This window comes from Daktulosphaira vitifoliae, unplaced genomic scaffold (genome assembly GCF_025091365.1).
Source record: "Daktulosphaira vitifoliae isolate Bord-2020 unplaced genomic scaffold, ASM2509136v1 Scaffold_3, whole genome shotgun sequence".
Taxonomy (NCBI): Eukaryota; Metazoa; Arthropoda; class Insecta; order Hemiptera; family Phylloxeridae; genus Daktulosphaira; species Daktulosphaira vitifoliae.
Genome location: NW_026099574.1, coordinates 12,193,791 through 12,220,928, shown reverse-complemented (window position 1 = coordinate 12,220,928; position 27,138 = coordinate 12,193,791). Strand labels below are relative to the sequence as shown.

The 27,138-nt window shown below is 26.7% G+C and overlaps 1 protein-coding gene across 9 annotated transcripts in view; it reads right to left on the bottom strand.

The window, feature by feature from the left end:
• LOC126900213 (uncharacterized) overlaps positions 1-27,138 on the bottom strand; it is a 136,704-nt gene that overhangs the window by 33,708 nt on the left and 75,858 nt on the right. For all 9 annotated transcript variants that reach the window (XM_050675735.1, XM_050675732.1, XM_050675738.1 and 6 more), the window contains one exon: positions 5,116-5,304. In XM_050675735.1, the coding sequence (XP_050531692.1) occupies positions 5,116-5,293 (178 nt within the window). In that variant the 5' untranslated portion in view covers positions 5,294-5,304. The remainder of the gene's footprint in view (positions 1-5,115; positions 5,305-27,138) is intronic.

Sequence of the window (27,138 nt, the reverse complement as noted above, 5' to 3'; positions counted from 1 at the left end):
GTATAAACATATATAAGTGTTCATTGGTATCGTTTTCCGGGTTCATGATCGATTAACAATCGGACGGAAGCTTTAAACGTCTGTGGCTGGTCCATTTACTCGACCTCCGGTCGGTTTGATTTGGCCCCAGAGAACTTCCGTAATAACTTTTCGTCAATATGAATGCTGCAAGTTAAATGTTAGTACAGACGAATTGGAGAGATAGATGTAAGCGCTAAGAGAATTTGGTGGATTTTCAATTTTTATAAAAGCGTCCGGCGTTACTTTAATTTTGGCTGATAAGTTTTTCATCAAATCTCGAACCGTTTTCCTCGATAGCTAACCCAACCAGGTCAGTCGCGAGTAACTTAAACAAGCAAAAGAAACAATAAATAAAGGTGTATTATATACCATTGTCGACGTATTAGTCGATCCAATATCGTTAATGAAAAATCTCACAGGGAACAAAGAATAAGTAAATGGTTGGCCTCTATTGCAAAACCAGCTTTCGTTCCGAAATATTGATCCAATCATATTATTCAATTATAAAATAATACACTGAGAAAAATCATAGTAAGTTCTATTATAATGCTCGCGTTTAAAATTTATTTAATAAAAAAACCTTTGATAAATTCTATAGTTTTCAATTTAAAAATTATTTATGCTTTATAGATGACAAACATCAGTCTAGTTTTTATATATTCAAAAAAATGTTTAAAGTAAATAAATAAAAAATAGTGTTTTTTTTTATTAATTTGATTTTAATTATCAACATTTCATTAATTATACTGTCCAACAATAAAAAAGGAATTTTCAGTTTTGATCGCAAAAGATAGGTAACCTTAAAAGCTTGAATACATTCGAAATTAAAAAATAAAAGTAATATATCAAAAACAATAACTTATTGAACAATTTTAAACTCATTTTCGGAATCAAAAATTCCGAAATGCATAAAAATTACCATTGAAAACTGTTTTCTATTGGGAAATGCTCTTAATAATTTAATAACTATACAGGGTGATTTTTTTATCATAACCCACTTAATTACTTATAGAATAATAATAATTTAAAAAATTTTTTTTATTATTATCTTTAGTTACACATTATTCTTGAATTATTAACTATGTAATACTTGATAGTAAGGTACATTATTGTGAGTTTATAAATACACTAACTGACAATACAAAAAGTATATCTATTGATAGTCATAATTGATAATAAACAATCCGTGACTGTGATAGCAATATCATAAAAAACCAATTAGCTACCTGTATTTGTAATCGCTTGTGTATTATACCTATATATTAACTTAAAAATTTGAAACTTTAAATGTTTATATCTAATAAACAAATTAAGTTTTATTAAAAATTCAAATTCCATTTACTATTAAATTAATAACTCAAACATTTTATTAAATTAAAAATATGTGTTACCATTTAAAAAAACAAAGTTGACACCCTTACCAGGCATAAGGGATGAACTTAAAAAGTATTACATAGTTAATAATTCAAGAATAATGTGTAACTAAAGATAATAATAAAAAAATTTTTTTTAATTATTATTATTCTATAAGTAATTGAGTGGGTTATGATAAAAAAATCACTCTGTATTGTTAATCAACTTATGTAATGATTACTATTACATTAGTGTCTTTGAATAAAAATATATTATCTGGGTAAACAGACAGCGCTATACAATCCTATTAATTTGTTTGTTTTTATAGTCAATATTCCAAATACTTAAATATAAAATACGACTAATATAAAATATTAAAATGATATTTGATAATTTTATTTTATTTATGAACAAAATTTGTTCTTTTTATATATTGTATATATTTCTTATATATTTTTGTATATTTTTTCTGAAAATATTAATATTAACAAATTAAAGGCATTTAAAATATGTTTAAATCATGTTTGAAATGTTTAAAGATAAATGAATTGTTAAAGGAAAAATCTGTGCTCTATTATTTAAAAGTACGCTCTTATCATACAATTTTACTATTATAAGTTACCTATTATTAAATTTGAAACTAACAAGAGAACTTCAAAAAATCTTTAGATTGTTTCAATTTTTTTCTCCAAGCAGAGCATTTTAAAAACATCTTAAACGGACACAAATATGATTGAGTGACAGTATACGATAAACTACTAAGATAGTGAAATTGTGAACCATAATTTCTTTCATAGAATCAAATAGTTTTACGAGGTTTATAAATTCCATTATTTCATAACCGTTCAGCTTTGTTACGTAGTATTATTTATTGTTATAGTCTGGTCATTATTTTAAATATTTTCTTTTGAGAAATATGTGTATTACTATATTGAACATAGATTTTATCTACATTTATTTCACAAGAGTCAAGTATAAAAATAACATTAGTGAAGCATACTTTTTTATTTCCTTTAAATTTATTATAACTCGTAGAATATATTAGGATATTGCCAAACATGTTAGATAAAATTTCAAACTGAACTGTTAACTCAATTAAATTTATAAAAGCGTAAAATTCATACTTTTTATTTTAGATGAATGAATGTAACCAAGATATTAATTTAAATATATTATTTTATACTACAGAAATAGAATATTTGCGCTATTTGCAATTTTCATTTACAGTTTTTGATTGTAATAGAAAGTAAACATGAAATCTAAGATACGATCGTAGTGTTATGAGTACAGAAATGTATTAATTTGCATACTCATAGTGCCTTTTATTTGAAATAAAGTATCATCTGACATTAACAGCTGACATTTGGCTTATAAAAGTGTTTATTTTATTGAAATTAATTTTAGTCAGGAATTATTAATCTTAGTAGTATTTGCATTTGTTAAATCTCAGTTTTTAATTTATGTAATTGTACTTGCTGTTATTATTAAAGATGAAAATTATAAATGTGCTAACGAATCGGTGGTAACTTCAATGACAGTAAAATATTAAAAAGTAAAGATAAGTTTCTCTTTAGTGCATAAGATCACTTTAATCGTTTTGAACTATTTCTATTTTAGATATTCAAAATTGTACGGTAAACTCAATTACACGAATTTTATCATAACGAAAACGAGAGGATAAATGACTGACAAGAAAAAAATGTTCAAGGTATTTTTTAGAGTATTAAAAAAATTTACATCTATGTTATATTAAACCCTTATATTTTACGAACTATGAACACAATGTATAATAAATGGTTAAGTTTATTATGTTTGACATAAAAACCTAAATACGAACATAAAAATGTCACAAAATATGCTGATGAGGCTTTTATAAAAGATGTTAAAGTTGGAAGGTTTTTTGTGGATTCGATGTTACTTAAGACTTCAAACAGGATTAAAACAGCTAACCTGGGTTCCTTCGAACTCGGAGTATTAAATGTTAATACAAAAAATTGTTTTTTTTTAATAATATATATATATATATATATATATATTTACGGTTTAAAATAAATTGAAATATTTTATAGTAAGAAATATTTACTGCAGATTTGTAGTAAAGTAAAAATCAATGTATAGTACAGATAAAAATTAAAATGACATTATTATAAATGATGATTATTATACCACAAATGAATGATTCTAATAATCCTTGATATTTAAATTGTTTAATAATTTTTTCGCAAAATCATGTATGTCATAGGTACTGCTTGAAAGAATCATGAATTTTAAAAATTATCGTTTGTAACAAACGTATTTTTAGTTCTCAAAAATAAAAAACAAATTTATTAAAGTATAATTTATTTTATGACATTTTTTTAGGTATTAATAATTGTTTGTAATGTTTCGTTATTTTTTTTATAGTTAACTTTTTAAAAAAATACTTGTTTTATTTACTGGTATTAATACTTTTGTTATAATATGATATCTGTAAGGATTAACATCAATTACTTAAAGTATTCATGAAATCGGTAAACAATACCTTGATTATACATTGTGAACAAAAAAACCCTTGACTATGTATTTAATTATATGTCGATGAATAAAATACAAATTTATCGAATTTTAATCACGAGAAAAGAAATTTTGAAATATGGCAATTGTAAGGGGCCAATTTTGGTTATTGACACCTCAGTAATAGTCTCATAAAAGCTACGGATAGAGAGTAATTGTTTCACAACAATTGTCAAGAGGGTATTCAAGACACGTATGAAATGGAAATGACAGGTGTCACCTATGGGTTTACAAATAAAAATAATGATATTACTTTATATCATATCTTTTAGGCACAATAAGATAATACTGTCAATAATTATTATAATTATTTGATAACAAAAGAAACAAGAGGTATAGATTTTTAAGGTGTAGAATAATCAGTAGAGAAAATTATATACATGTAAGTAATGAAATCGGTGTCCGTTTTATTTCGCATAAACAACGGAGTGTAATAATACTTGCACTAAAATTGATAAATACTTCAGATATTAAATAAATTCACTTCAAAATAAAAACGCAAAAAACATTTTTACAACTAAGAACAATTGAAATCAATGCGATTAAATATAATATAAAAAAGATGTGTTTGGTGTAAGACATATTGCAAAGCAAAGTTGTTCATTTAGGATAACAGAAGTTGACAACACTCGATATTATAATGTCGCATGGCATGGAAAATGTAACTTGTACATCTTATTATGATATGGTAGGGTGATGTTTATATAATAGTTTTATTATAATAGTATAAGACAAAAATCGCACAAGACAGCGATTAAATGGAAAAGTTGAATTTATCAAAAAAAAAAAAAAATTTTTTTTTTTACTAAAAAGTTAACTCATATGGGTGTTGAAACTCGAGGCCCAACGAAAAACTGTAATATCATTATAATATGTTGTGTCATCGTACGCAAGGTTCATAAAAAAACCCTATCATAGTATTCGCACATGAAATAATATAAGGATCCTTGGGTAATATAATAATTTATCTTCAGACTTCAACCCAAAAGACACTTAATATACACAATGTGTGTGATGGATGAAGACAACTCATACTGGTATATTGTCTATTGAATGCTCCAAGTTGTTCTCATGAGGCTAAACAACAATACGTTATCCAACTATTTATTCGGTGTACAATTTTTTTTTTTTTTAAACAATTCTAATTTTCCAATACATTGATGAATTATTTCTAAAATAAAGACTTACGCGAACAGTAAGGAGGCTCATCAGACTTGTCTCCGCAATCGTCGTACCCATTGCAGAATTTATCTAGGGGCACACAGTATCCCGTCTCGCACATGAACTCAGAAAGTTGACAACAAGAACCGGAGTTGGCAAACATCACAAGTATGGCCAACCCCACGAAAATTGTCGGCCCATTCATTTGTGTGAACTCTGAAAACAATATTTTTTCATTAATTTTTGTACTGATAAATGAGTATTTGATGATTCGTAGAAGAATTGTTAAATGTTGTATGGTTAAATTTTTTTTTTCTTCTTATTAATCAATCATTGGCTAATATGTCTAGAGCAAAAAATCATTTTTTCTGTAAATGCTACTTAAAATTTTTCAATCGATGACTAATGAGTTTTTGGTGTTCAAACAACAAATTTTTTTTTCTTTTAAATATCATAACATATTTAAAAAACGAATAAAATTTATTCAATTATATGTTCAATAATTTAATTAGTTAGATTGAAAGTAACATTATATTTGATAAAGTTTTTATAATTTAATTTGCAGCGTTGATCACTCCATGAAAGGTTTAAAAAAGTGAAAACTTTGAGTTAATTAAAATAATATAGAAATACCAATGGATCCATTGTTGGAGTAATAGAGGATATCTAAAAAAATGTATATTCCTAAATATTTGACCCAAAATAAAGAATTAATTTCGATGTCAGCGCTCAGATAAATTAATCAGTATTGTGTTTATCTCAGACCACATCAATTAGAGTTGAATCATTGTCAACCGAGAAATAGTCACAGAGCGTGGAACACGTTCCTTAATCATTTTGCTCGTTAATAACGATAAGAAAAATATATGAGAATACCAAAATGAATGGGATAGTACTTAAGTGTTTTTTTTAATTGGCTGGATCAAATATACCAAATATTACGTTGATTTTTAATTATATATATAAATGATTGAAAATAATTATTAAGGGATAAAAAAATTTATTTTATAATTTAATTAAATTTATTATGTACGCAATTTTTTTTTATGTATTCAAATTACTTTGCTATAAACTAAAGTCGTGTGAACTTTACCTCAATCAAATGTCATTGGACAAATAAAAAATCCTAACATCTCCGAGGAGGAATTATGTTTGTTCTAAAAAGGTTTAAGGTCATTAAAAAACGATAATACTTAGTACGAGTGCATAAATGATTAATAAATAAATAAAATACACTTAATATCATTAAGCTTTCTAATTTAGTATTAACTAGAAAAATCGATACAAAAATTTATTACTGCCTGAAGTGAATGGCTCAACAGCTGGGTACTCGAATATAAAACAAAATACAAAACCTATTTATATTCGACGTTGTAGTGGTAAAATAAAGGCTAATTCCTTGCGTGATTCATTGAACAATCTTTGGGGAAGGGAAATGTGTGTGGTACAAGAATGAAGGTACCTTCGCAAATCCTTTGATTACCTGTACGCTTTTGAGAGAAGTTAAATTTTCATGTTACACCGACAGAATTGATTTCATTTGTCTTTCCATCGAAGCTGACAAATATCTCGTATGTGGAAATTAATGGATTTCCTTTGAAATTTCCATCTATTTTGGTTAGTTTAACGGTTTTAGGTGAATCGAATTAAACCGTGAAAAATGAAACCGAATTTTTATTCCTTTTTCATTTTTGAATAACAAATTCTGTTATTTACATCTAATTTATAGTTTTTTAAGAATTAATTATTTATTAAACTATAATATGATTATAAAAAATGTTCTTTATTATTTTTTTATCATACTATATTTAAAAAAAAAATATTCAAAATTTTTATAAAATAATTTAATTCAAAACTCTTTTTTGAGAATTATAGGCTTATGTAAAATAATTTAATAAAATACGCTCAACAATTTGAATTAGAATAATTTCACAATACACGTAACAGTCAATTTATATTATTTAATGAAATTTGTTCCTAAAAATAGCTGAAATTACACTTCGTATTGACACGACTTTTAACTATCTTATATAAAATCAACTTTAATGTTTTGCAAAGTATTTAAAACTTTGAAATTAATGTAGCTCATAGATGAGATAAATTTTTATTATTATTTTTCATAATATTACTATACCGTAGTATTTTTATACTTTTGGATTAAGTTCAGATGGTAGTGATTTTATCTTTAAATTAATTTTTAAAATAATTAAAATTTTTTTTTATTCTAGCTTACTCAATTATAAAATTATGAATCGCTCTTCCTATAATGTTATTTTATTGAATGGTCATAAACAATAATTAATAAATATCTTAAATTTTTTATCCAAGCACGTATGTTCTTAATACCTTAATTTAAAAATGAACTTATATCAAACTTAATCGATCTGATAATTAGCAGTTCATATAAGTATATATATTTAAATTTAAGGACTGTAAATGTAATAGCTTAATTTAATCATGATGGAATAACAAAGAGCAAACGAATTAGGTATACAGATGTTTATATTGTTTTAAAAGTTTTGTGATTAATACAATAGCAAGCCAATGAGTGCGCACGAGAGTCTTTATGGAATAATCTAAACTTAGTAACACACTAACATATAAATGGTTTTTTTTATATTTCTCTTATACTCGATTGCAATGATTTTACTATTTTGTTGGTTATCTAATGGTTGAAACTTAACAATAGTTCAAAATAAAATTTAAAAGGTACTATCTAACATTTACATGTCCATAAAACTTGACAATTTTTGAAAAGAGTAATAGATGTATGAAAAATTTTATTCGAACTTTTACTGTATTGTTTTAGAAGATATTACTAATAAAGCATGATATTGAAAAACTTTTTTAATAACAAATAATATAATATTTTCTTTAATAACTCTATACTTGAGCACAGATCACGATGTGAACATTATTTAATTTCATTTACTCTATGATTGTTCTATGAGAGTACATTTTTCTGTATTAAATATATTTTCTGAAGTTTTTCTAATTGTCTCTTAGAAGAATTATAGTGCATAATATATTTTAATCAGATGGAACCAAAAACTTTATTCTGCAGGAAATTATTTTAATTTTGCATATTCCTTTTACCGTTTGTAAAACGTCTGATTCGACGCTCGAGAAATTATAACGGAATAAATTATAATAATAATTATAAAATTGTCGTTGTTTTTAGGTTTTTACGAAAAACTTTTTTCTCGTTTATATTTCTTTTGGCTAATTCTCAAGGCTTTAATAACAAATACAATTATGGTTAGTATATATAGGTGTATTTATAATTTCGAAACTAGACTGCGTAGCCAACAGACACTACACTTATTCTTTTAAAAATATAAATTTGCGTTTTAAAAAAAATGTCCTCACTTTCAATAAATGCTAAATTATTTATTTATTTTAATATTTTAAAAAATTGCACTAGACGTATTTTAATTGATATTATAATTTAATGAAGTTCAAATCATTAATGTTTTTGGTCGAGTACAATTTTTATCATTATCTGATTCATATTCTATGAAAATAATAATAATAATGTACGACTTACAGTAGGTGTAATATTATATCTTTTATTAGCCTACGGGTGTTAAAGCAACGTAATGAAAATACCAACAAAACACTATGATCATTTTTTTCATTATTCTTAAAGCTTTTGTAACTTTTGATCACATTGATTCTAGCTTTATTAGACATAGAGCTTAAATAACTGAAATATGAACAAGTATTTGCTTTTAAATAAAAAAAGAATGAGAAGAATGTATATTAAATTTTTTTCATTTTTCCTTTTGTTTAATTTATAAATAATACAATCATTAAAGGCTATTGCGCAAATCCTGAAATTTCTTACAACATTAAAGTAAACGATTAAAAAATTACATTTTTAATTAGGCTAATAACCTTATATTATTTTCGAGTCACAATTTCGTATAATATCGACTCTACACAGCAATAAAAATATAAGATATCTATTCACTAAAAATACACCGCGGTATAATTTTCTGTTTTAAATCGAACGAGGTCCAAAACTATATTTTTTTGTTGTCGTCCGTCGACAGTGCGCGAATTTCGTTGGGTTCATCTTTTGCTAATGCTTTCAACACTATATCGTTACTGTCTGGGCGACGTGACGTATGTTTGTAGGTGAACAAGTAATTAATGCGTTGAATTAAAGGCATATGGCATTTCCGTTGTACTTGCAATGTCTGCACGGTTAATGACAAAACATTATGAATACCAAAACGCACGTTGAACGGCAACTCCAACTTGTTTCTGGCAAACTTGCAACAGTAGCGCACAAAGACAATACAACGAGCTACGTTTTACCTCTAGTTCTAAATTGAACATCAGTAACGCGACTTATAAATTATCAAAGTTGTCATCGCTGTGTGTTGTACCCGATGTTTAGGAGGTTTACACGCACAGTGCGCGTTTCAAAGGTATAGGCTTTGTGAAAACAAATCACAATTAAAACCGACACAACTCCCCACGTGTGTGTACATCATACCGCGTGAGGCCATTTCCGCGTGTACAAGGCGTTATCTACTAGTGGCCCTGCTGGAGCTTTATTATGAATAATACAGTAATTACAAAAGAGACGGGTAAAATGAAAAATTTATCCTTACGCATGCCATACGTCTGGCAACTCGGCGGTACCGAGTGATAAAACTAATATTAAGTGGAAGCACTCCATGTAATTAATAACAACAATATGAGTTTTATTCTTTGCACGCGCAATAAAACATATTATTACCGGTGAGTAAACGACTATGTGTTTTTTAATAATTCAACGTTCGGCTACGGTGAATTTTCATTATTATAATATACACGAGAATCTTTGTGAATATACAGTACAACGAAACGCTGCTCTAGAGACGGTTGGCCTCCCGACGACAATGACAATGATCCATTGGCTTGGCTTCTCACGCCCAACGCGGTGCCGGAATAGAACTTGTCGGATCTCTGGACCTCATAAGCTTCAACTGCGCACTAAAAACCATTGGGTCTATCGGGGTAAGCCGCAAAAAATTTACAATGGCAATAAAAATGATAAACTTGGATGATGGGCCGTAAAGTAAAACAAATGACCGCCTTATTTTTATTCTGTTTTTTACTCGGTTAAAATACTATTTTGGATATAAGGGTTCGAACCGAGTGCAAAAACGAGGAAACTGCTATTCAATGCCATACGATATTATTCATTAGACAACGCTCTTCCAGCAGCTGTTATAAATGACAAAGTGATACTAATGAGCAAAGATAAGCGCGTTCTATCATTGATAAAGCTTCAGCGATTCATTTACGAGCCACTTTCCAGATTGCTTTTTTTTGTTTGTAAGAGTTAAAAAATTAAAAAAAAAAAAATAACAAAAAGTTAATTATGTATTTGCAACATTACTTTCAGTAGTACCTTTTGAATGATTAATAAACAGTTGAAAATGGTGAAATAAACCAACGAGACGACTGTGCTGAATAATTATTGTTACTAATTATGAAGAATGCCTTTATAATTGACTCGGAGTATTGTGAAGACTCTATTATCGTCGTAACTATTTAATGAGCATTTCGTATCCCAAGGGTTCCGAGTTAGTTCATAGTTGATGTCCCAAGATTGATGTCAAAGTCGTAACAGTCGAGTTGCATTCATACACCTTCGGCTTAGTAATATCCAACTGCAAGGGATGTCGATGTATTTTCCTCTTAACTCGTGCGTGTCTTAGATTTCAACACTCGAGTAAACATATCTGTTATAAGCATAACATTTAACGAAGAGTTGGTCTAAAGTTACTGAACAGACATGCGTTAACACCAAACAACTTTGCAAAATAATGTTGACACGAGAACTGGATTGCAAGTTTTGTATGAAATTTATTCAGCGAACAAAAATATTTACATAGTGTAAAGTTTCGTAATTTCAAATACAGTCACCTGTGTTATTATTTTAGGTTTAGAAGGTATAAATATGATTCATGGCCATATTGTTATAAACGATGTCATAATTCTTGAATCTGTGTTTCATCTATAAACTGCCAATTTTCTTGTTTGTTTTTTTAAGGAATTCGGTAAAATTATTAAACACCGTGTTTTAAGGATGTTACACATTACTTCAGCCCATCTTTTTGATCTGATAAATGATTTTTATTGCTCACTAATAGTCATAAATATTACAATAGATAAAGGAGTGCATTTATTCACACGTATTACAGCTCGGTAATCAGTAGGATCACATCAAGTGTAACATTATAAAATGGCAAGTGAGCTAACTATTGTTCGCATAACTACTACACAACGACCGTAGTCCACAATCGTTATTGTTTCCTTCCTTTTGATAACACACCGGTAGTTTGGGTTTGATCCGTTTTGCCCAATTCATATAAATGTATAATATATGTGGAGTCTGATAATGTATATTTCATGTACGTAAATAAAATATATAATATGAAATAAAAATAAACAGATCCAGTTGAAATATGGCCGGAGAACCAAACCATAAATCTACCGTTCGGATCAAATAAATATAATATTATGTCTACAGTTATGACATAATACCCATGCAATGTCCATCGAATACACAAGCTCAACATTTTGTTATGTCTTTCGCAGTATCGTGTTGCATTTGGGGTAATAACTAATAAATAGTACATCACAGAAAATCGATAAACTTATTTTTTCATTGTGTGGCTAGCAATATAAACAGATAAATAACTAATCGACCATTTCAAAATTCTCATGACAGAATCCCATAAATTTTCAGTGAACACAATTTTAGCAAAGAGAAAATTGTAATATCAATATTTTGTAAATAAACATCGGACTGTAAAAAATTAAAGTATATAACTGCCCATTTAGAAACCACTATGAATATCAACAATTTTGCCGACAAAAAATTTTCTTCATCTCGTGTTTCTGTAAGATAATTTTCAACGGCAATACAAATACATTTTACTTAACAAACGATTACAGTTTATTTCGACAATAATTGTTTAAGCTCAGTCTACTCCCAGTTATTTACCACAATGACTGCATTCATTCAATATACATGTATGTATAATAAACGAAAGAGGCGTCGTCTTAAAGCATAAAAAAAGCTTCGGCAGCGCACTATTATGAATAATGCGTTCAATCACAATGAGATCGACGAGACGTAGGTGTTGGCGTAACGGTTGCTTTTTAGTCATACCCACACAGGGTGGATCGTTCAATAACTGGGTTTGTCGTATAATTAATGACTCCTCAGAGAAAACACATATAACCCGTACCAAACTTCGTGATAGCTCGACCAGGACACTAAGGATTAATTCGAAAAAAATATTTATTCACTTGTGAACAAACTGTGAATAATCTCATATTTTACCACATGGATAGCTTTTACCATTTTTGTTTAATCAAATTGAATTATAGTGACGCACTTTGTTATATTTTTTAAATAAATAAACAGCAACGTATTTTAGTTGCTCCTGAAACCAGTGATAATTACGAAATATGTCTCAAAAGACCTTGATCATCACTTTGTTTTTAACAAAATAAATATTTTTTACTTAGCTTACTGCAATAAAAAAATTAAGTCGTGCCTCCTAAAATAAGTTTCAAAATACGTCCATGCAAAAGAAGTATTTGAAAATTAAATAACTGGTTTTAATTTGAAAATACATACTAATAATTCGTTTTGCGCTAAAATCCAAACCAACAAAACTTTAAAATTGACATATTAAAAAAAATATAATTATCTAAATATTATACATTTTTTATGGAAAAGCTTAATGTAATAATATCTTGTCATTTTTATAGGGTTAAAAAACAAATGAGAAAATAAAACATTTTTAATTGTGGAAAAATATCAACAGATTAAAACTTTTCCTCTTACTAAAAATGTTTTAATAGACTAATAGAAATCATTGGTCATGACAAAAATTACAATTTTTTCGCATATTTAATATGTATAATTACTATAGATTTTAAATACGAAAAAGTTGTTAAAAAATAATACAAAACGTATAAATAAATTATTTATAAATAAAAATATTTATTAATAATAAATATTTAGTGTTTAAGACTTTTTATTTCTTGGTATTTTAATGCTTTGATTATTTTTATTTATTATAATTTCCATAGCAGAGTTTATTTAATGCTTTATTTTTAGCTAGTGAAACTAAATATATTTTTTAACCAATGGTAATATATCAGAACAATAATAATGTGGTTTAGGAATGTAGTTGAGAAAAGAAACTTGTGTGGGTATACACAGCTATTCTATATGAATGAAAACTAAATATCATGCAAGCAATGAAAAACAAATACATGAAATGTAATCGAATAAGAATAAATTTATTGTACCGAACGTCACGATCCTTGGAAATAATATTATTCAGCGAATCCCAAAAACAATATTAATAGTTTCTATGTGCAGTACATTTGCAATTTCAGTGTTTTTTTATTTTTATTTTTTTTTACACTACACAAATATAACGAGTTTTAACAATATGGTCGTAACTTTAAAGTAAACCTTTCTTAGAACTTTATGATGAATTGAATGATACTCATAAAAGTTGTACACAAATAAAGAGTGATTGATTAATCGCGGACCACTTAATTTCTCCTAAAATGTCGATACATTTAAAATTTATTTAACCACTTATAAATAGAGAAATAAATAATACTAAATAAAAGCTAAAAACATTCTCAAAACTATTGTTAATTTAGGATTTAGTAGTCAACGAATCACTCAGTATATCATCGTCATATACGTTGAAACACTCGGGTTGTGTTTTTAGTGACACTTTGTCGTATTTTGATGGTTATCCACACGTTTAAGATCACATTTACTCGGTGAAAGTACTTTTTTGTGCTTACTACATCATTGCAGGGTTTACTCCAGCGTTACGATACTTAAAAACAGTAAATACCTTAATCCCAATGTCCTGTTACCTACTAAGCCGACAATAAACGTTTGCCGCAGGAAATATTAACCTTGCAGCATCCCTGTACAGTAGTCTTATTGAGAGGAATACTTAGTGAATTACAGAATATCGAGGGTAAAGAGTAGTTAATTATTGTAGCGTAAAAATAGAACACTTTTGTCAAAAGAAAATTGATTTTTTTATATTAAAATATCTGTGTAAAAATATAGCAGTTATATATATTTTATATTTTAAAATTGATGTATTTATTGTAATATTTATAAAAAAAACTACTCGAAATATGAAATACGAACAAATTTAATTAATTTATCAATAAGATTTTTTTTTATATCCGTTTACTTTTTCAATAATTTTTATGAGCTTGTATGAATATAAATTTCAGTGACTAAAAAGTTTTTATTTTATTCTTTTTCAGTTTATAATAGTAATTAAATCTCTTAGGATTTATTCAATCAAAATTCACAAACTTTTTTGCATAAATTAATATTATAATGACTTTTCCATTTGGTGTTCTAAATATTATTTTTACAGATTAATGTAAACTAAATGTTATTCGTATTATAAGAGGTCATAAGAGCTAATAATTGAAAATTGAACATTGAATCATTGCAACTTTAATATGTTTAATACATACATGTAAAATAAAAGTATTTGTATAGTATTTCTTTTTTTGTATTACTTTATGTTTTTTTTCTCATTATAAATAGAAAATGCTGTACACATTACGCACAAGGCACATTAAAAAAAAGAATTTTAATCATATTTGAAATTTTTTTCTGAATGTAATGTCCTTTAGATAAATTCATTTAAAATTATTTCAAATAATTATTTGAACGTTTTTCTGAAATTTATTCATTTTACATACAAGTATTTAATTAAATTTTCAAATTGTATGCTTTCTTTGAAAATAAAATGTGTAATTACACAAGAAGTCTAAAAAGAAAACTGTTTATTTTGATAAAATTTAATATTCATGTAATGAAAAGATTTGTTCATTATATATTAATATTTTTGTATGAGAATTAAACGACGTCTGACAGATTTTTTACTTCTTATGAATCATTTTTTACCATTAGCAATGTTCTAAATAGATGTTTTAAGTTGTGTTAATCTTGTCTAAAACGTTTGGCAAATGCATTCAACGGTTAAAATAAATACCATGGCGTCAATGTTTGCAAAAACAATGTTTCTTGTGTTGATCGTTTCTAAACGGAAACAAGACAGCCGTAAAATTTCGAATTATCACTCGACCAGCAAACCTGACAGCTTTGGTGCAGTGGCTGACTCACATTATACAAACTGGAGCTTTTTTCACACGTCGTCGAATTAAAAACTGTGTCACGTAGTCAGGAGGTACTTTATTTACAATTTGGTGTTACAATACAAGTCTCAACACAACACAAAAAAAAAACGTCTTCCTTGAAAATTCAAGTATACTCTTGTGTCTTCATTTTTGTCATTACATCGTTTGAATTGGGTTCATACATTTTATATGGCTATTTAAGCTTTAATGGCGTTTTTCGATCAAATTAAAACAGTTAGTAATTATTAATAACTGTTTAAATTTAGTAAGTTATCAATAGCTATTTATTACTATATTCACCTATGAATATTTCTAGTTAAACTTTTCTGATGAAATCGTTTTAGGTATTAAACTTAGAAATTCGACGTTTTGGTCGGTGTATATCAATAAATTTGTCTTACCAAAAATTAACTAATTTTCTTTGTGCTCGACTTTGTAAAAAATAACGTATGCTTTAAAAATATTGCGTTCATTTTAATATAAAAAAAAAACTCGCATTTTTACATATTAAGGCTTTCATAAAATGTACACGAATGATTTTTAGTTAGTAAAGAAAAGCATAAAAGTTCTATATAGTTCAACGACAGTGGTCATCGAAGTGTAAAAGTCATAGGTCGTCCATTATGCAGTCAATAGATGTGTGATGTTTCTGTTAGGACAATTTAACAAACGCAGATTGTGAAATCCTCAAACCAGAAGATTGTTTAATTTGACAAATAAAAAAATATTTTCCTTTTACTGTTAAAACGTGGCCAGTCTAAGTGCCACTATATAGACACCCGCAAGTTTATTTCTGTCTGCCGTCGCTGCTCTTTGCACCTAACCGCCGTAGATACAAAGCACTTCCAAGCACTAGGAGACACAAATGGCTTTCAAAAAGTAAACCCCTACACTCGGTTTTGCTTGTCTGCCAGTGACGCACTATGCGTTTTACAACGGAATATTAATGTACATTTATGTTGAATGAGAATAACAGAGATGGAGATGAAAAAAATTACTCTACTTAAGGCCATCCCGCATTGTTGTCATCTGCTGGTCCTGTGTATACATGTATACATGAACGTGTTTACAAGAATAGTAAGTTGTAGATAAGGTGTTTGAAACGTTAAGAGCCAGGGAAAATATTGCTCGGAGATAATTTACGTTTCTAAATTATTTTCTGCCGGTCATTCTTTTTGTGTCTACGTTCGTATTTTTGTTTTCTTATCCCATTTTTTCCCTGCCGCCGCTGGCGATCGGCGGTGATTTTTTTTTTTAATCGAAATAGAAAACAATGATACCATTTTATATTAATAACTCGTGCACAAATGCATATTCGCACTGAAAAATCCAAAAGAAATTTCATAAGCGGCCCGACGAGGCCAAAAGTCTGTGCTAATTAAAAGCCATATATTATTCGTTTTACCTTTTGTATTTATAGTTAACCAGTGTGGTTGCTATTATTACGAAAAGTCTACCTAAGTCCTCTTTCCACTTATCCTCCATTCTAGTGTGTTATTTATTGCAGTATCCATAAAAATTGCGATAAAATACCGAAAAATCGCTGCGTGAACTTGCACATACACACAGATACACACTCAAATAATATTTATGTATACATTTATATCTGCATAAAAGGTAATAGTAATAATAAGAGTTTATATATTATATTTTTGCGTTAGGGTCTATGGAATTTTTTACGTTTTTTATTTAAGTACATCTACCCAAACGTGTTTTGCAGGCACTAACCAAAATAATATTCTAAATGAAAAAAAAAAAATAATAATAATTACAGTATTGCAACAGATAAATTTTGGCAACTACAATGACCATTTAATTTAAGCGTTTCAATAACTGAACAAAACAATGTACTTAAATTCACTTAAAAACGTTGATCCTATGCTCATAAGTATACATTTGAATATCGTTAATTGTTATCGTTTATCGTATAACGATAAATAAAACGATTCTATGCCAAAATTCTCACAATCTACCGCCGTCCATAAAAATAACGACTGTAGCCTTAAATCGAGGAACTAATTAATATTAGTTCTGAAAATGTTAATAGATAAATGGCAAACGAGTGACTTGCATGATACACATTCAACTGACTGAATAGTTTGGGATCATTAATTCATGACAATCACTCCGAGGTACTTTGATGTTAAGTTGTGTGTAAAGAGTAAGACGTATTGTGCATCGTCTGAGAGTTTGATTGCAACCTCTTCTTCGTGCCGTAAGAAACCAATTGGAGTAATGGTAGACGCTGGAAGTCGTTAAATTTAATAAGACATGTAAATTACACATGTTTAATATTTAGGATACTAATATTTTTCAAAGAAAGTTCCGGCAAGACATTTATTTCCTGTTAAAGTTATCTTTATTGAAACGTTGCGTGTTTATTTTAACTGTTTAGCGCCGTATTAGAAGTTTAATACGAACAAACTATGTTTAAATAGGTTTAACGATAGTATAATATATTCATTGTTTACCTACCGCGAGCATAATGCACATTGTTGTGTTGTTTTAAGTAAAATGTTAATATTCAATTCAATAACTTCAACGGAGTTTTCCAATATTGTTTTATCATTATAACGTCTATATTATTATGATTGTATTTACATAAAAAATCATTGTTTGAATAATTCACTTTTGAATTAATACATATCTTATTTATTATCGCCATTGTCACTGAAATATCGAGGTTATTAGAAAAATGTATTTTTTCTTGTTTTAGTATATGTTTTTATAATGTATAATATATTTTTTACTATATTTCCATTGCGGATTTTTATTTTATAGTTGTAATAAATCATCCGTAGAAGACGTTATATCAATACTATAATAGAACATAGATGTTTTCTGAGTCGATCATTTTCCACAATTGTATAAAATTTGAAAGTCAAAAGTTAGAAATTAAAAACAACATTATAATAATTCACGGAGTTGTTGACGCTTTAACGAAATAACATTTAGTGCGATAAAAATCTTTAGGGGTGTCAAATGAGCAAAATGTTCATAAAAATGTAATCATTACCCAATTATTTTACATTTAAACAAAATGTTTTCCAATGTCAATTAATGAATTGTTAGGATATTTAAATAAAAAACGATAGCACAGCCGGGTCGTGGCACAGTGTGGACGTGGGATAGTTGGGATAAGTATAGATGATATCTGACAGTGATTAAATCACTATCATAAGAAAAATTTAGATGCAAAACTATAGATAGTGTTTAAACTTAAAAAAATTGTGGATTATTCCAAAAACAACAATATTTCCTATTTCCTTATTTATATATTGATTATAAGTCATATGATATATAAGTGTAATATATGAATAAATATTTATTATTTATATAGTATGAAATTGATATTTAATAATTTTGTATTGTAATTTTTACAGAGATATTATAAAAAATTATTCAATAGATATTAATCTTATGGCAAACATTTATAAAAGTTGAAAGGCTTTGTGCAATATTTTTCAAAAGAAATTGTTTATTATTTCCTTGTAGACCAATAAATTTATTTATTGGTCTACAAGGAATTTTCATCCGAGGCCAAAATATTATATACTTTTCTAAACCCATTTTTGCAAATTTGTAATTAGAGTTTCGCATATGACCTAAATAATAACAAAATTCTTCTAATAAATAAAACAAATATTTATGTAAATGATAACTAAATATTACTTAAGCTAAAAAAATGACAATTATATATAGTTTAAAAATTCAAAGCAGCTTTTTTTAACTTTAAGAAGCAAAACAATCAAAATAAGTATAAATTTATATTTAATGTAATTTAGATTCGTGTAAATTTTTTAAAAATTGGTAGACTCATTACTATGGCGAACCCTTATAAAGTATTTTAAAATAAACAAAATAAAATTGAAATTTGAACACAATAATAGGGTTTTTTTAGAACTATGGTAGGCATTTGCATATAGAAGATAAGTCGTCAGGACAAACTTATTTATTTTAAATTTAAATTATGTAATATAAGCTTTATTTTAACATATGTTTAAAGGACGCAGTATTTACGGAACATTTTTAAAAGTTAAGTTGACTTTTGTAAAAAAGATGCTAATATTAATCCCCTTTGTGGCATGTAAAGTGTCAGATTTTCAAAAAAATAATATTAAATGAAAGGGAAATATCTAAGGTTTCAATATAAAAAAAATTATTTTGTTTCGTTCATTTTTTTAAAAATAATGGCAGTTTTAAGAAAAAAATTAAAAAAATTACTGATTTAAAAAATTGTAATATTTTTGGCGATTTCCCCCATTTAAAGGAAACGAGAGAAATTTTTTTAATATTTTAAGGCCATGTCTTCAACCAGATACCACTTGTGATATTTGACGTATCGCTGAAAGAAATCGGTCGTCTGATAAGAGTTGAGAAAAGGTGGCAAAAGATATAAAAAAAAAAACAACATAGTAAATTAATACCTTCTCGTTTCGCATCGAAGCAAAAAAAATTGTTGAATAAAATAAAATTTGTAAACGTTGTCAATTAGGTTGAGTTTTTAAGGTTGAAAGTTTCAAATTTTATAAATATTTTTTAGATATAATTTTATAATCATAAATTTTTCTGAGGGGTCCTTGACGTGTTCTAAGGTCTTAAACTATTTATCCTATAAATAATTTCTATTTCTTTTTACAGTTGTTGCATTTTATTTTATATCCAATGCATAATTCATATTGTTTTTCTCTATTACAAAAAAAATTTAAAACTTGATATAAATCAATATTGTTTAATATAGGGTATTTTATTTATCATGAACCACTAAGTTATTCAAAAAATAAAAATAACACTGAGAATTTTTTTTTTTTTTCAATATGTACTTGTTTTCTCAATTTATTAATCACGAAAAGTATTATTTATGTTAATTTCTATTGACATTATAAGGGTACCAATTGAATTTTTTAAATGATAACATACATAACTAGCTTATTAAATAGAAAATGTATATAATTTAAAAAGCCTTAAAAATTAATAATTTAAAAAACCGTAAAAATGCATAAGTTTTGTGAAGCTATAGAAATGCATATATTTTAAGGAGCTTTATAAATGCATAGTTATGAGAAGCCATAGAAATGCATATATTTTGAGAAGCCGTACAAATGCATATATTTTGAGAAGCCGTATAAATGCATATATTTTGAGAAGTCATATAAATACATAGTTATGAGAAGCCATAGAAATGCATATATTTTGAGAAGCCGTATAAATGCATATATTTTGAGAAGTCATATAAATACATAGTTATGAGAAGCCGTAGAAATGCATATATTTTAAGAAGCTTTATAAATGCATAGTTATGAGAAGCCATAGAAATGCATATATTTTGAGAAGTCATATAATTGCATAGTTATGAGAAGCGTTAGAAATGCATATATATTAAGAAGCCATAAAAATGTTAAAAATGTAAAAAACTATACTAGATTAAATCATATTTTCTGCTAGTTAAATATGTATATTGTTTTTTAAAAAATAAAATTTACATACTAATTTAATATTAATGATAAATAAAAAAATCAAGTTTTTATCGTTAAAAGAAAATTTCTTTTATATAAATAATTTTAACCAAATACGTTTTTCATTATGGACATTTTTCAATTAGTAATAAAAAAATGTCTATTCTATTGTTGCGTTACAATTTTTGTGGCATACATTATCGTATAGTTTTTTTTTTTATTATTTTTATTATGGCTTGATAAGCAGATGATCGGTTTTTACTCAGCGGAGAAAAAAACAGTCTTTAATAAATGCCTCACTATCACATAAAGAAAAAATTCGTTTATTAATTTATTAGTCAAACGACCTAAGTAGCTTTCTCCTCGTTAAAAGAAAAATACAGTCCACATTTGTAACAACAATATGTGATTATTTCTCAACATGATATTTCAAATTATTATTGTTTATTTTACATGTTTTAAAAAGAGAAATGTTCAAAGATTACTAAAGGTTTTTCTTTTAAATTCTTATTCGGTAAATCTATTGTGGTGACTCGAAACTTGGAGTATTACAAAAACGTTTGCAACGGATAACAATTACATCGTATGATTATCATTCTGAAATAATATAAAAATATATGTCATGTATCATCCAATTAAAACTTTTCTTGCAAAAAATACTCTTTATGTATTTTGTTTTATAAAATTTCTTAGTTTTCAAGGCATTACCCAAACTTTAGTCAAACACTGGTATGAGATAATAATTAGATATTATATTCTGTAATATGAAATTTTTTTAACAGATCTGGTATTTTGTTCATTTGTTAGTTATCTACAGCACAATTGTTTAATTGTTTTCAATATTGATACATTTTATAAATGAAAACTCCAATTAAAATACAAACTTCAATTTCTTATTTTAGGAGAATATAATGACTAGTAGCAATTATCAAAAGATTTTAGATTATGTTTATTTTTACAAACAGATTTTATGCGAGAAAATGAAAAATGATTCCATTGTTCTTCCAACAAAAAATGTAAAAAAAAAGAAATCTATATACATTTTTCATTGAGCATTATCTGAAATGGTCTAAAAATTTCTACCAAAACTGTAAACGAGCGAGTTATATATAACACAGCAAAAACGATTAATATTTGTTTTTGTATTTGAAAAATATTTCATTATGAAGGCGTCTCTGAATTGAAAAGTATGACACTTTCGTAGGCTAATGGCGTATAAACGGTGGCGGCCTAGTCAAAGTACAAATACATTTTTGAATTAAAAAATAAAATCCAATAAAACCGCTAAGTGTGCGATAAATATAAACTCTTAAAACGTATCGAAATCTACTGTCGCCCACTGACGTCTGGATTGTTATTATTATTATAGCTTTTTTTTATATATATAATATAGTTTTCATTTTTTTATTTAAGTTTATCGCTGTTATTATTATTATTTTTAAAAGTTTGTTGGTGGACTGGGCTTTTCTCGAGCCATTTAACACAACGAAATACGATTTCAATAACAATAGTAAAAAGGATCTTGGTACTGAAAATGGTTGGGGCAAGGGAAATGCGTGGCTGCGGAGGACATATTTTTGGGTCGTTCCGCCGACGTCAACCTATCTCAACTCCTTTTCCGCCGTTTGTTATTACTTTTTTTACCTCTCTCGACATCAATAATGACCGATAAAAGTTTCGAAAAATAAAAAAATTCGAGAACAACTTTGCTATTGTCACATTGAAATGATTGAGACGCTATCAGTAACCATTAATAGTATCTATTGCTGGTTGTATTGGAAAAGATAACATAGATAATCACATAAAAATACAAAATAATCAAACAGTTTTGTATATAGTATAGATTTTGTTGATCAATTTTTATAAAGCTATTTATTATATATATATATATATATAATATTTAATTTGGTTAAGTGACAGTATTATAGTTTTTCATTTTAACTTTAATTTAATTAACACAATGGAGTATGTTGGCTATGAGAGTGTTTTTATGGCTATAAAATGTATTTGTTCATGTGTAATTTTAACTTCGACCTGTTACATATTTGTCGAGTGATTTATTGTGCACTGAAAAACAAGAATACTAATGTCATAAATTTCAGATGAATGTCAAATTCTAAAAATGAGTTACATAATGATGATTGGATTTAATATTTAGTTACAATTCTAATTATCATTACTATTTTGATAAAAATGTTATATTTTTTAAATTGTAAAAAATTTCAATATTTGGACAAAATTACTTGGTAAAAGTATATATTTAAAAGTAAATATAAATTCTTAACCATTAAATACACTTTATTGTTGGAATATAGTTTCGAGACATCGTTATAATTGTTAATTGTTAGCGTTATTCTTATTTATAAGGAAACTACTTTGTATTTCAAAAATTGTTTGAACCTGAAGTCACATTCCTCTTCTCTTAAATGATTTATTATTGCTATTCATATATTTCATATTTAGCACGCACAGCAAGTATTCTTTTACGCACAGATTCTTTTAGTTACGTTTATAGTTATAAGTATTTGTGATATGAACACATATTTATTTAGTCATATGAAAAGTTTCGTAGCTATTGAATTAATAATAATTCTGAAAAAAATAAAATAAGAAGAAAAGTTTTCAAAAAAAAAAAATTGAATCATTTTTATTTATATTTTTCATCTCAACATAACTAGCTCTTTTATTTTCTCTTGGAAACAATTAGTTATTTTTATCGTGTGCTCTAAATTTTATCACTAATTTAAAGAAACACATTTTATTGAAAAATAACTGTTAGAAAACTTAATTGAAGAAAATAACTATTAAATTTCTATAAGATTTATGATATTTTTTTACCGAGAAATCTATAGTGAATTCCACGCAACTTATGATCCATATTACTATATCGACTACTCAGAAGTTAAACTCGATAAATAGTGTTTGTTAGTTTTAATTCACATAATCTAAGCCTTTCCTTATTCATAAATGAATAAATTCAATAAACAGAACACATTTGGGGGAGTAATATTTTATAGTTTAAATTTATTAAGAGTTATGAAGAAAAATTTAAGTTTTAATTATTTGCAATTTTGATTTCTAATTTCAATTATTTTATACAAATTTAATGTTAGAAAATTATCAATAATTTTTCAGCTTTAATTGTACGTATAATTTTGTTCAGATAACTTTATGAGAGTTCTATTATTAATAAATTTAACCAAAGTTTTAAATCATGTTTGATTTTTATCGTTTTTGTTACGTACTAAGTAATGCATCAAATGCAGAAAAAAATGTGATTTTCTTTATATCCGAATGTTTTCTTTCCAACGAACTGTGTACTTTTATCCAATATACCCAGAGATACCTTCATTCAATACATACATTTTACGCATAATATACGCATTTTATGTTATATGGATGTCGAACTGTGTCTACTCTAAACAGGCTCGAGGGCATTCAACGTGACGCATTCGTTCAACACAAAATTGTTGTATTGTTTGATTCAAGTAAACTTCTATAGTAAAAATAAATTAAAATATACAGACATAAAAATTATAAACTGTACTTAGTAGTTGTAACAAACAATTTTTATATGAACTTAAAAACACCTTTTATAGACTGCCTTATTTTAGTTGTAACTGCGATGCTAATAAAAATGAATTTCTTTGGCTAAAATAATTGTCTTTTTTTTTAATCCTTTGATAAATATGCGCAGACTCATTTATAATATCCTTTATTATGAGGCACTGAAAAAAGCTTATTTAAACTAAAAATTTCAAAGAATAAGTAATAATTATTGTACTGTAATCTTAATTTAATCAGGTAGTTATGTAAATTTCAACAAAGTAATCGACCTGTTTGAAAACAATGACTCACGTAGTACTATTTGGGTTTAGTGGAGGAAAGTATTCTATAGATTTTATATTAACCGAATAATTGTATCCGGACGAATTTGAGATTTATTCAAAACATAACTAAACATTTTATTTAATGGAAATATTAATTTTTCGAAATAATTTATAATTTTATAAATTTATAATTTATAATTTTGGCAACTTTTTGATGTCACGTAACGTATTGAGGTTTTACGGATCCAATTGAAAGATAGTGAATGGCAGAATAATGCAATAAAACGGTTGCAATATTGTAAAATAAAAACAGCTCACGTTATTGGCAAGCACGTACGAAATGAACCAATCTCAATAAATACAATAGGGCTTGTCAAGCCAATAGTTCACAGTTGACTTGAAAAGGAAAATTTATAAATTGGCGTGGTTTTGGCCTTGTTTGAGTTTTTGCAAGGCGAGTACCTCTGAATAGCTAGGAATGTAGAAATATCATAGTAAAAATAACGATAAAGAAAATGTTGATGAGCCATTTAAATAAAAGACACAGAAAATCTTATATTTTCATCAATTACATAAATAGTGACCACATTCTATGAAATATTTCTTCTTCTACCGAGGCAAATACACTTCAAGTATATTACTGTAAATAACACAAATTTAAATATTATAATAAGCAAATACATAGTTCTATTGGATGGTGGTCATTACTAAACTTGTTTTTTTATTGTTATACATTCAATTGCGTTCTAGAAAAGAAAAATTTTAAAAATGGAAATAAATACTGACATTACAACTTGACCGTAAATAGGAGTAATATGATAATTATACGTATAATCAAGTGTGCCAATATAGGCAATGTAAAACATTATATTTTTCTTTATGACCGTCAAACATAACATATTTTGCTGTTAAACTTCAAATTACTGGATAAATAACATGCCATTTTTTTTTTGTATTCTTTGAATATGTTTTCTTATTTAAAGTTGTGAAAAATAACAAATAAAAAAATATTTTATTATGCTACTAATTTGTATAAATAATGTATTTTATTAACATGTTAGTAAAAGTTTCACATATACTTAAATGTACAATTAAAAACAATATAATTTGCTATTCGATTCCTGTTACAATCACATTTATTGATTTATAGTGGAAACTGTTGATCGTTTAAAGCGACTACAAAAGGCGACATAAAATACAAAATCGCTTGACAAAACCTTATTTTATGATAGCAGCTTACGGATTATTGTCCATAAAAATAAACTTTAATAGATTTTGATAGACATATAGGTACCATAATATTTCATCCTTGAATAATAGTTTAGGTTTTTGGTTAATACAAAAGTGTAATATACTTATTTTATTTTATTATTATGTTTACTCCAACACTTTCCACATTAAAAGCTTAGCGATACTGCTTGTAGTAATATATCGACTATTTAGGGCCTTCTATATTAAAAAGATTTCCATACGGAGTGCACCTTCGGAGCACGAGGAAACTCATGAGAATTATGTTTCAATAAAAGAGTAATTTCGTTAAATTAGGGTCTTAACTTGGATTTCGTTAAATTACTTTTTATGCATAACAAGTAATAAAATGATAGATGATCACATGTAAACCACTTACAATGTTAATTTAGTATTTAAATTCATAATAGTATACTGCGTTACATAACGTAAACTCTCCATTTTTATGATTTTCGAGTATCAATATTTTATACAAAAAAACAAAACTTTAAGTATACCATTTTTATGTATTGAAACCTTAGATTAATGTTGTACATTTCAATGCAAGTGTAAACATGAAAATGATGAAAAATGAATTAAATTATCAATTTTCTTTTTAATTTTATTCTGATCACGTATTAATCAAAGATGAAGCCAAGGCAAAGTATTTTTTTCTAGAATAATACAGTTAAAGAATCATAAAAACTGTCGTATGATGTTAATATATAATATAAAAATACTTACATTACTTAGTATATTATTATGCGTATAATATGATGGTGTATTTTAGGTAAACCTATAATGTAATGCTATTAAACACCAGTTAAGGTAAATATTTGAACTACAGGAGAAAGTCATATACACTAAACAGTTGAATAGTGGTTGTTAATCAAACTGGTTATTATATGGTTGAGTTCTTCACTCGGCTTTGACGGATTAAACTGAAGTCTTATCAATAATAACTACTTAATGCGATACGGTCGATGGTGTTTTCTCAAAGTATGCCTACGCCAGGCGTAACTTCATTTTTTTCCACTTATGATAATCACTGTTGTTTAATACACAAACGTTCACATCTAATTTATAGTGTCGGTCGTCTGACCTCAACTTATGAAAAATGCATGGGAATTTCAAAATTATAATAACGTACGCGTTACGATGTTATTAGCTTTATCGATGGCTTTGAAAACATACGAAAACTTATCGAAAAAATGCACTCGCGAGGTGAATAATGATCGCATCGTATCGAGAGCACTACATGTTTTTTTTAAAGAATAATAGAATATTTTGTAAGGTAATATTTTGCGATAATAAAAGAA